At 41.7% G+C, this 13,191-nt stretch overlaps 1 protein-coding gene across 1 annotated transcript in view; it reads left to right on the forward strand.

Annotated features, from left to right (window-relative positions):
- Positions 1–3,170, forward strand: part of LOC108759405 (UPF0396 protein CG6066-like) — a 3,776-nt gene extending 606 nt beyond the window's left edge. Inside the window, exons 2-4 of the mRNA XM_018504843.1 lie at positions 926–1,090; positions 2,083–2,145; positions 2,946–3,170. Of these exons, the coding sequence (XP_018360345.1) occupies positions 926–1,090; positions 2,083–2,145; positions 2,946–3,170 (453 nt within the window). The remainder of the gene's footprint in view (positions 1–925; positions 1,091–2,082; positions 2,146–2,945) is intronic.
- Positions 3,171–13,191: the final 10,021 nt, after the last annotated feature.

Below are 13,191 nucleotides of genomic sequence, written 5' to 3' on the forward strand. Positions count from 1 at the left end.
GTTTTAAGTAATGTCTTAAGACGCTAATGCAGCCCTCTGATTGGTTCGTGACTTATTAAGACCATACTTAAGACGGTCTTGAATATAAGATCTGACTATGAATACCGGTCTATGTCTTTGGTTGCAACACTTTTTAATTCGATGGTTTTCGGAACGCGCAAAAATTCTGACAGAGCAGACCACCATCTTTGAGCGCCTATAGTCAACGGTTATGATAGGTTACGATAAAGCTGGAAACACAAGAGACACATGCAATAGGCACAAGCAACAGGGAATAACGAGCCGTCCAATCAGAGCTTTGGGGTATAAGTTCGATATTATATCCCAGAGCTCTGATTGGACGGTTCGTTATTCCCTGTTGCCTGTGCCTATTGCCTGTGTCTATTGTGTTTCCAGCTTAACTGTCAAAGTAATGCAGAATCGTCTTGTACACGGTGAAATAAAAAAAATGTATTCGTGCGCAGCGGAAAATTCGTAAGATACCCTTCGAATACCATAAAATATATTATGGTAAGTGATAATAAAGTAAACGCTAAATTTGTTTTATAAATTTATTTATATTTCTAAAAATATGTTTATTGTTATTAAAAATTCAAAACTTAAAAGTAATAATATAACATAATATTATTCCAGCGAGCCTGTGATATCAAGGCAAGTGGAAGAACACTTTACGCAGTCCTTCGCTTACGCATCTGCCGCCGATGTCACAGGCTATCGGAAGCAATTTTCCTACACTTCTAGGGGAATAGGAAAATCGACTGAGTCGCAATATTTGCAAAGATTCTCTCTCTCTCTCTCTCTCTCTCTCTCTCTCTCTCTCTCTCTCTCTAAGCAATACAATAAAATTACTCATTTAACCGAAAATTTTTAGCTGCCAGTAGCCAGTATGTGGTGAAAAATATTAATAATGATATTGAATATCTAGAAAAGCAAGAAACTGAAGAAGGAGAAGAAGGCAAGGAAAAAGAAAAAGAGGGAAAAGAAGGCAAAGAGAGAAGCGAGGAGAGAGAAGAGAAAGAAAAAGAAATCAAAGAAAGAGATGGGCAATAGCTCCAACGATAGTGATAGCAGCAACAGCAGTGACGAGGAGGTTTGGATAGAAAAAAGCACTATTTCTGATACCAAAGAGAGGCACGAGTTCGGATGACAGTGGAGACAATAGTACGGTTTGGCGTATGAGTCTGTCGGTTACGTCATGAGTAGCAACAGGTAATGCATATTAAATTAGAAAATTTTGATTTAAATAATAACACATTTTAATAATAACACGAAATAACAATATCACGAAACAATATCACAATATTAACAATATTAACATCATCACAATATTAACAATATCACGAAATTCAATGATATTAACAGTCACTCTGTTTTCTTTTCCCCATTTCTGTATAACGCGTATTATCTGTTCTACTTGAGAATTGGATGTATTTTTCAGAATTTGTTTCACTTCCGGGCCCCGTAATTCCCTCCTCTCTCCGCGCGAATTTCCCGCGACGTTATCCTCATACACCCTATAATTCTCTCCCCCTCGACGTCATCCCCTCATCCTGTAACACTATCATATTCCCTGTGACGTTATCCCCTCATCCCGTGACGTCACTCCTTCCCCTTACCTGTGACGTCATCCCCCTCGCCCTGTGACGCCACTGTTAGTGACGTCATCCCCTCCTCTCTCCCTGCGACGTCACCTCCCTCACCCTGTGACGTCACCCCCCTCTCGCCGCGGGTACCCCTCGCCTCACACTCCTCCTCGTTGCCCATGGTTTTGAATCCCCCTTGTTACCCTACTATAGAGAAAAATGATCTCAGTGAATGTTACGTCCTGAGTCGCGTGTTTAGTTTTAAAGCGGTCTCGAGGCGCTACATAAAATCGTGGGAGCGCGAGCGCGGAGCGGGGCGCGCGAGGCGAAGCCTTGACTTCGTATGAGATTCGTTTTTCGGCGTGTGTTTACGCGTTGAGGCAGGCTGCTGTCACCAGTGCCTTTGTAAAGGCATGAATTGAATTATTATTTTGCTCGCGAGATATCTCTTATTATATCTAACTCATTTTAAGCTTCCGTATTCCCTTATTATGCACAGGAAGGAATAAAATCAGAGAGTTTAGAGGAATTGTCAGATAAAGCGCCCGTAGTACACGAAGATGTACGAGGAATTAATGAAGACAAAAATCTCTTTCCTGTGGGCAGCTGTGATATTTTCATCACACGCTTCGCTCTATCCACGCTCTCTGTTTCCTGTGCGGGAAAGGGAGCAGGGAAGGATAGTGTTGTAGCCCACGAGTGCACGATTTAGTCTTGCATTTCAGCATAGCAACGAGTTGACGGAAATGCAAGACTATCACCGCGAAGCATTTGCGGAAATGCAAGGTTGCAAATTTGTCAGTTGCGCGGGTACACGCGTCGCGCTATTTGCATGACCATATATGGTCACAGCGAAAACCGAATTGAGACATCGCGACGCATATATATTCGGTGGTCTTAGCGCGGACCGCGAGTCTCGTATAAAAAATTAAAAAGCGAACGATACGTTACGCGCGTCGGAGAAACCGGAGCCCGACAAGTTCCGGTTTAACAAGTGTTGAAGTGTTGAGTGTGCTGACGACCCTTCACCCTGTACCCTCGCCTCTCCTCGTGGATCCTAACCCCCTGGGCGGACCGGATCCCAAATTTACGTGTGGTTGTACCGAGAGGTACAACAAAATTGGTGGCAGCGGTGGGATCACACCGAAATATCCTAGGAAAGAGTCCAACGAGCTTCGCCGCCAGAGGAGACGCGCTAAGACCCGTAGAACCGCGCAGTGGTAACGGGTCGGAGAAAAACCAATTCTCCGATTACGATCTCTCAAATTAAGAAGAAGAGACGTAAACATACGACGAATGCATGTCGTAGTACAGGCTAGCTACTAGCCTAAAGTGAACAAGTGGCTCGACAACATAACTCAGGAGTCGGCGCCCGGAGCTACCAAAGTACCACGGAAGGCTGCCAGGACTCGAGGCGCTACCAGGACCATCCCCCGACCTTGCACGAGACAAAGGGGAACGGCGCAATATCGACAGCCAACACGGGCTGCAACAGAAGTAACATCGAGGGACTTCGCAGGACAACCTGCCGAGCAGCTGAAGGAGCCGAGCAGCGCGACCATGATGCGAGCGATTCTACTAATGTAAGTCGTATCAGATTCGTGCGATAAGACCGTGAATGTCCGAAACCAGAGACACGCCGAGTACTGACCCGCGTAATCCTAGGTTACAAATAGAAACCGCCGAGCGAGCGAATACCGACTTGCCGTTAAGCACAACGAGCCACGTGAGTAGGGAAATCCGCGATAATACAAATAGCACTTCAAGCCAATCGGTAGGAAGCGAAGGAAGCCTACCCACTTATGTAATAACCGATCGCGAATTTCCGCTAGATCTAATCGATTTTAGCTTAATAATACCAGACGCAGACAGCGCAAGAGTAATACCGACAGACGTACCACGCGCGGGAACCACAAGTAGCGAACGCGACCGCGCGCTGATAATACGCGACGAAAGTTCAAATAATTCAGACGAGATAAATAAAAACAGCCGTGACATGACGACGCGCACTCCACCCAGAGAACATTCTGTCCCTGAAAGTATTCTATCCGAAGGCGAAGAGGACACGCAAGATTTACTTAACCCACAAACTCGCGGCAGCGAAGGAAATAGACATAATAGGAGAGTAAGATTCCAACCAGCCGAAAATCCTTTATTACTCGAGATCTTACACACACTTCAAGAACTAAAAGTGCCACTCGCTAACCGGGATTCCACCGATCTAACCGCGATAGATCACAGCAGAACCCTGCGGACAATAGAAGATAATTCGAATCTCCCGTTAGATCACACGTACCGCGAAACGGGAGGAATTCCAGGCCCACCCAGAGGATCACTACATTTCTTAACTTTGAAGGAAGCTCGTAATATGGTCCCCGAAATCGATGGCACTTCAAGAGACCGCGTAAGAGAATTTCTAAAAGCATGTAAGTATGTAATGAGACATATTTACCCAGCGGATGAGTCCACTCTACTGGAGGCCGTATTATGCATAAAACTTGAGGGGAAGGCAATGAAGGCTTTTGAAATTCGAAATATCTCTACTTACGAACAGTTAAGAGACGAGTTAGAAACTGAATATTTAAGCCGGAGAAGCACCGCGCATTTACAGCTCGAATTCAACTCATTGAAACAAAAACCGACAGAAAGCGCACAAGAATTCGGACGTAGAGTAGACACCTTGGCTACGGAACTATGCGATTCTATGGAAGAGGGTAAACATCATACACGCGAACAACAACAGGCCATTATGGAAAATATTAAAGATCAGGCTCTATTAAATCATCAAATCGGATTACGCGAGGAAATCAACACACTAGTACGATCACAACATTACCGAACGTTACAAGAAGCCATTGTTGGTGCTAGTTCAGAAGAAAAGATAAAGGGTTTTAATGATCGATATCGCGCGCAACCACGGGAAAAGAAATTTAACTCACCCCCTACGCACAATTCAAGAAGCACTGCACCCTAGTGTGAGAAATGCGGAAAAACGGGACACTATGGACGCGACTGTCGTAGCAGCCGATATGCAACACGATTCTCTTTACCTAAGCCGGAAGATTAACCGCGTGTAAACTCCGTCAACAAATATTACAATCATTGTAAAAAACCCGGTCACATGCGTAACGAATGCTGGTTGATACATGGCAAACCCGCAAGAGAAAACACTCCGCGCCGTGGAATTTACCATAACAAAAACTCGCGCGGAAACGATAAACGCGAATATAAGAAGGAGGATAGAAAAGCTATAAAGAACTCTGACTCGCAAAGCAGCAACGACGAAGATAAAGGTAGAACGAACGTGAAATCAACGCGTACCGTCGACGACTATTACGCACGTAAAACGAACACCGCTCGAAAATACGGGATTAGATTTAATAATTTTACCCGCTCGAGAAGCTGAAAAGGGAAAAATAAGTTTTCTATATGATACAGGAGCAACTATATCAATAGTAAAATTAAAAGCTCTACGAAACGAAACCGCCATGTATGAAAATAAAACCAAGCTGATCGGAATCAGTGGACACTATCGAAGCGATAGGAACAGTATATACAGAGTCATCGAAAAGTATCGGACCCCCCTAATATCTTCAGTTAGAATGCATTTTGGAGAAAATGTCCAATAGCAAAGTTGTATGGTTTCAAGCGAGGAGTAAGATAATGACCTTGACTTTGATCTTGACCATGTCCTTTAAGGTCATTTCAAGGTCATTTAAACAACGGTGAAATTAAACACCCCGTGTACGTGATTAGAGACGATATATCAATAGAATACGAAGGTATCTTAGGAATCGATTTTATTAAAAAATACACTTCCGGATGCGACTACGAAAAAATGCAAATCCGTATCGGAAATACCAAATTTAGACTTCGCCCCTATAAGCGAATAAAGCTGGGACCGCGAAGTGAAACCATTGTCCAAGCTACAGTAGACCGAAACATAATCGGTGTGACGCGTGCCGAAGAGATCGTGCCAGGAATCTTTATAGGGAGCTGCCTAGTAGAGCCCCGTGAATATCTATGCCCCGTGAGTATAGTAAACACTACCGAGAGCGAAATAGATATTCAAATACCACACGTAATAATTGAAGAATTAGCAGATGTTATTAAATCGCAGAACGTTAACCACGCGACTAGCAACGACGGAATTAAATCTCCGCGTAAAGAATCTATTAAGAACTATAGAGTCAAGAATCTATTAAGAACTAATCATTTAAATCAAGAAGAAAAAAATTCCTTGATCCGCATATGCGAAGATTTCAGCGACGTATTCCATCTAGACGGAGAACCGCTGACGTGCACTGCAGCCGGAAGGGAACCTCCGCCTGCTGCCCCGCATTCAGCCTCTCACGCAGAAGAAGCGCAACGGTACGCGGTAACATAAGTATAAGGTAACAATAAGTTAAGCGCGAAGGGCCACGTTTTGCACCAATTATAAAATGATAAAATAAAAACAAAAAAAAAGAAAATAATAAATAAATAATAATATTAATTAATAAAGACATATAGACATATACTTAGCTAGTTTAGTAAATAGATACGTAGATATAGATATGTAAACATATTCAATGATTAGACATAATAAGCGTTAGAGTTAAGTGTTCAAAACCGCAATAAGAGCGGCTGCCCGCATAAGGGCTAAAATCAATTAAGACTAAAAGTTTAATTTTACGCAGTAAGAAATAGTTTAATTTGTTAGAGGCACTTAGCCTCAATAGTTTCGGAAAAACCGAAATATGCAAATATAACGTGTCAAAAGCGTGTTAAATGGCAGAACGCAATTAGGGCCGAAAAAACAGGGGGTCCGCGAAATTGCCAATTTGTAAAGAAATAATTGCGGGATCGAAAAACGCGACCGCTATGTCCAAGTACGACTAAAAACGAATACGGTAACCGAATAAGGACGGATAACACATACCGGGTGTATCCGAAATCCTGTTAGGGAACCACAGACTATGAGCTATCGAAAAACGCGACCGCTATGTCTGGATAGGACTAGGAACGATCACGGTAGCCAAATCTCGACAGATAAGATATACCGGGTGTGCCCAAAATCCTGTTGGGGCACAGGAAATCTCAAGCTAGCGAAAAACGCAACCGCTCTCGCTAATAGGGTTCGGAGAACGACACACTCACCGAGTATGAATCGAGTACACATACCGGGTGTGCCCGAAATCCTGTCAGGGCATGACAAATTGTAAAATAGCGAAGAACGCGTTCGCTATAGCCAATAGGGCGCGGAAAGCGACATGATCATTGAGTACCGACTCGACACATATACCGGGTGTCCATCAAATCTCGTTATGGCACCAAAGGGATTAACAGTCATAAGTGTAAATATTGTATATAGATAGGGGGGTGCAGCCGGGAAATCTTGCTAACCTGTAAATAGAATTTTATACTTACCTGTAACTCCAGCGGGAGAACACGGGCGGCAGCATCCTTCCAAGATGGCGAGTACCTGAAAATAAAAGAAAAGCTTAGATTAAAAATTGAAATAACTACGAAATGCAGGGACATAATTAAACGATATAGCTAATAAGGATAAGCGAACAGCGTGAGCGCTCACAGCGCGCAAAGCGAACGCGATGATGCGAGCGCAATGGAGGAGACAAGCAAACGATGCGAGCGCGTACAGCGCGAGAAGCGAATGCGCAGATGCGAGCGCGATGGAGGGGATAAGCGGTCGAGATAAGAAGGCGAGCGCGGGATTAGCACGGAGGCACTTACACTAGCGCTCGCACTGGACACGAGGGAGTCCAGCAGCGGGAGTTGAGCAGTGACAATTCGGCAGCGAGCAGTAGTTAACGGGCGGATGAGTGGAACTCTCTTTGGGGCTTATCGGGTTTCGTCGTCGGGGACCATTGTCCGTAAGTGAACCGCGTCGACCGATGGTCATCCGGGAGTGGTGAACGGGACTGTTCCGGGCGCGTATCGGATAGCAGCGAGCGCTGAAGCGAACGGGGGTTCACACCCACGTTAATAGTCTGGCGTTAAGCGAATAAGCGTGATGAACGAAAGCCGAAACTGCGAGAAGTGCGTAGAATGAGCGGCGCGCGTATCTGGCGCAATCACCCGGAGCGGCGTTACGCGAACGAATGTAAACGTGAGCAATAGAGACTCTATGAATAAAACAGTGTTATTAGTTGCCTGCATACAGTGATTTATCATTCAATAAAAACCTTCCCCTCTGCGACCGAGACAACTCGGGGTAAGCCGGTTCAGTGGTGCAGGGGACAAGTGAGGCTGGTGACTTCTGGGGTCAGAAGTCTAGACCTTCTCCTTTGGAGGTTAAAAGGAGTGGCGACCGGACGCAGAAGAAATAAAGGGGACCGACTAGCGTAAAAGAGCTTCGAGTCCGGCTACAGAACAACACAAGTATCGCATGAGATAACGACGCGAACTGACACCGCGAGCGTAAACGTGCGACCGTACTGCCTGTTCCTGAGAAACATAAAAATGAAGTAAATAAGCAAATCCAGGAAATGCTAGAGCACGGAATCATTCAACCAAGTATTAGTCAATGGAACGCACCACTCTTAGTCGTACCAAAAAAGGCCGACCAACCAGGAAAACCGAAATTAAGTATTGTAATTGACTTCCGAAAATTAAACGACCTTACTATAGGAGATTCGTTTTCCCCCCCAAATATTGAAGACATATTAGATCAATTAGGAAATGCGAAATACTTTACCACATTAGACTTGGCCTCAGGATATCACCAAATACCGATGGCCAAGCACGATAAGAGAAAAAGACAGCGTTCTCTACACTTTACGGCCACTACGAATTTAACCGCATGCCGTTCGGACTAAAGAACGTGCCTGCAACATTTCAACGCTTAATGAATACGATCCTAGCAGACATACAAGGGTTAAAATGCTTAGTATATTTGGACGATATTGTAATATACGGACCAAGCTTGGAAGAACATAATAAAAGATTAATAGACGTATTTAAAAGACTACGAAAAAATCATTTAAAACTATAACCCAACAAATGCGAATTTCTACGAAAAGAAGTTGTTTATCTAGGACACATAATAACGGAAAATGGAATGCTACCAGATCCGAACAAATTAAAAGCCATGAATTCATTTCCAGTACCGAAACGAGTAAAAGATATTCAATCGTTTATCAGATTAGCCGGATACTACCGCAAATTTATCGAAGATTTTTCTAAAATAGCTAAACCTTTAACTAAACTAACAAAAAAGGAAATGAAATTCATATGGACGACTGAACAACAAAATGCGTTTGAAATTTTAAAAAATAAATTAATAACTGCACCTATACTATGATATCCGGACTTTACTCAAGAATTCGTTGTCACGACCGACGCATCGGATTACGCCATAGGCGCCGTACTATCTCAAGGTACGGTAGGTAAAGATCAACCAATAGCGTGCGCCACGTATTATCGCGAGCGGAACAAAATTATAACACCACAGAAAAGGAATTACTAGCCATAGTATGGGCAGTAAAACATTTTCGCCCCTATTTATACGGAACTAAATTTAAAATCGTCACAGATCACAAACCATTAATATGGTTATTTAAATGTTAATGATCCCGGATCAAGATTAATCCGATGGAGACTAAAGTTAGAAGAATATGACTACGAAATAATCCACAAGGCCGGAAAAAGAAATACAAACGCTGACGCCCTAAGTCGAAATCCAATCTGTAGCCTCAAAGAAAAATTAGAAAAAGACACCCCCGCGAGAATATATAGTGAGGAAGAAAAACAGAAGATACTTTATGAATATCACGATACTCCCACAGGCGGATATCAAGGAGTCACACGAACGCTCAACCGAATTCAAATGGACCACACGTGGCCCGGAATCACAAAAGATATCGAAAATTATATTGCAAGATGTGAACACTGTCAAAAGAATAAATTAAAAAGAACAACAAAATCACCATTAATAATTACAGAAACGCCGGACAAGCCCTTCGAAAAATGCGCTTTAGACATCGTAGGACCACTAACGATAACAAATGCTGGCAACAAATACATACTAACATTTCAAGATTACTTAACAAAATTTAGTAAATACCTATTGCAAACCAAGAAGCCGCCACAGTCGCAAAAGAATTTATTATAAAAATCGTGCTAGAACACGGAATTCCAGAAAAAATATTAACAGACCAAGGAACAAATACCAAGGAACAAATTTCGTTAGCAAAATGTTTAAGAATGTATGTCGGTTATTAAAAATTGAGAAAATACAAACAATAGTTTACCATACAGAAAGCAACGGAGCTTTGGAAAGAACACATCGAACGTTAACAGAATATCTACGTCACTACATTAATAACGATCAGACAGACTGGGACGAATGGATACCTTACGCAATTTTTACGTTCAATACCACGCCACATACAGCAACAGGATACACACTATTCGAATTAGTCTACGGACATCCAGCTACTCTGCCGACAACGCTAATGATACCTCTTAAACCATCATATACTTACGACGACTACGGTCAAGAATTAAAAGAACGACTCCGAGCTACGAACCAGTTAGCAAAAGAACATTTAAAGGAAGAGAAACAAAAAGCAAAGGAATACTACGATAGAAAAACAAAGGAGATCAAATTTCGCATAGGAGACAAAAGTATTACTACACGACGAAACCCTTCGTCGGGGACGATCAAAAAAACTTGACGCTTTATGGACCGGAGACCATATATAATTTTAGAAAAAAATTCAGACGTCAATTATACTATTAAAGTAGGGCGTAAAAAACTTCTAACGCATGTAAACCGATTAAAAACTTATCGAGAATTAAAAATACAAATAACAATATTATTGCGATTTTAGAGTTATGCTAAGCATAATACAAGGCGACCCGGAAGTCAGAACACCCTGCGAAATAGAGAACTTCATCAACAACCCGGGAATATACTTCGAGAACATAGGCAATATTCATCTAGTACAATCTTCATGGAAACTAGTTATAAGAATAGATATTACCGCATTATCAAAAAGGTTAGAACAAGTACAGTAATACATACGAAAAACTAAAGCAACGTGCCAATTTGCCGTAAGCACTGATAGGACATTTTTATAAATCTTAATTAATACTAGAAAACGGATTCAAACAAGCCAATCAATTAATAATAAAAATAACGTCTACATTTCAACAACCAAAAATCCAAAAAAGAGGACTTATTGACGGAATAGGTACAATCGCGAAAACACTATTCGGTACTATGGACGCTAACGACGAGAAACTAATAAACGAACAATTAACAATATTAGATGATAAACAACAAGCAACGCAACATGCCGTAAAGAACCAAATAAAAATACTACAGACCACAATAGCTCACATTGAAAATGCCGAAAAAACAATACAGATAAACGAATACATTCTAGCAAACCCAACTAAAAAACTAAGAAGACAATTACTAGAAAATGAGAAAAAAATCGATGTACACGAACACTTTATCGTTATTAACGCAATACTAAATGACCTAACGCATGACGCACAAGACATTTTAGAATATTTAGTTTTCATAAGGGCAGGAATACTAAATCCTCGATTATCACCTGTTAACATTATTATAGAAAATCTTAGAGACACGGGTTTACAACTCTCAGAAGAACTTCGTTTCCCTTTTAAAATTAGAAACGACGAATGGCCAATAATAGAAGAGACAGCTACTATAAACGCTTATTGCGATACAAAAAACATATTTACGATTTTGCAATTTCCTTTGATTTCACTACCGAAATACAAATTATTAAACGTAATTCCATTACCTGTAAAACGCAACAAAAATGTATTTGTACATTTAAAAATAACGAACTCTTTAATTGCAGTTAATATAGAAGGACACTCTTATTTAATAATAACAGAAAATAATTTACAAAAATGTAAGACAATCGATAGCGAATACCTATGTAACGGAAACTTCGCGATACGCCGTGTGAATGTAGATCCAACTTATGAAATCGAGATCTACTTAGAAAATAACGACTATAATAAAAATTGTGAAATAAAAAATACCGTATTAAACAACACCTTATGGATACCGTTAAATAACCCACATTCTTGGCTATACACAACCACGAAAAAAGAAGAAATTTTCATACAATGTAAAGACCACGGGAAAATAAAAAGGACGATTGAAAATATATACAGGTAAAATCACGATACAAAAGGGATGTAAAGTAATCACACCTGATGCAACATTACAGTCACCGAAAACATTACATGAAACAGTAATAGAATCATTTTTACCAGAATACAACATATCCATAATAAAGGATAAAGCAAATTTTAAAATTAACTCAAATATGGACGAGCAAATAAAAATAAAAGATGCTACTCAAAATTCGTCAGAGTTAAAAGATCTCAAAATAAAATTAAATAAAGTAAACAATGATCTTGACAAAAATGAAAACTTACATTTTCAATCAAAACACTTTATTTACCCAATGGCAACAAGCGGATTTTCTGTATTATTAGTATTAATAATAGTAATAAGTGCGATAATATATGTAATAAGAAATAAAAAACAGAACAAATCAAATAACACAAGAAACGTAAACATAAAGATAGAGACGGAAGAAAATTTTGATCTTCCCAAATCAATATTAAAACGAAGTAAAAGTACACGTTTCTAAAAATATTGCCTGAAGAAAAACTCCATCCCTCCGTTTTTCTTTTCCAACGGGGGAGGGATGTTGTAGTCCACGAGTGCTACCACGATTTAGTCTTGCATTTCAGCATAGCAACGAGCTGACGGAAATGCAAGACTATCACCGCGAAGCAATCCTTGCATTTCGGCATAGCAACGATTTGCGGAAATGTAAGGTTGCAAATTTGTCAGTAGCGCGGGCACACGCGTCGCGCGATTTGCATGACCATATATGGTCACGGCAAAAAACCGAATGAGACATCGCGACGCATATATATTCGGTGGTCTTAGCGCGGACCGCGAGTCTCGTATAAAAAATTAAAAAGCGAACGATACGTTACGCGCGTCGGAGAAACCGGAGCCCGACGAGCTCCGGTATAACAAGTGTTGAAGTGTTGAGTGTGCTGACGACCCTTCGCCCCGTACCCTCGCCTCTCCTCGTGGATCCTAACCCCCTGGGCGGACTGGATCCCAAATTTACGTGTGGTTGTACCGAGAGGTACAACAATAGTAAAAGGCCTTAAGGCAAGAATAAAACAGAAAGATAAAGAGTAACTATTTTAATGTCGATATTACACGGCTGATTATCTATTATTCGTGGTTTTGAAGTGATAATCGCGGGTCTTGTCGGTTTACGGGCGGGGGCTATATGAGACGGTGATCGCAGCGCCGCGGATCGCGGTGCCGATGCCCCAGGTTCCTCGATTCCTTGTTTTTCCGAGGGAGGACCGTCGGTCGCGGGTGTCGTACCCGGTTCCCTGATCCCGGGCGTGTGCGTAATCGTGCCTGATTCGAGGTTGTCCCCCCAAAAGGTGGGTTGAAATCCCTGTGAGTGACCAGAGCCCTTTGTAATTCCTTGAGGTGTACGCGCCACCCTCCACGTTTACCTCGCGGACGCTTCTTCTGCGGCATCTACGAGCGGCAGAAACGTACAGTGTAAAGAGGCGA

Source organism: Trachymyrmex cornetzi, unplaced genomic scaffold (assembly GCF_001594075.2).
Source record: "Trachymyrmex cornetzi isolate Tcor2-1 unplaced genomic scaffold, Tcor1.1 scaffold183, whole genome shotgun sequence".
Taxonomy (NCBI): domain Eukaryota; kingdom Metazoa; phylum Arthropoda; class Insecta; order Hymenoptera; family Formicidae; genus Trachymyrmex; species Trachymyrmex cornetzi.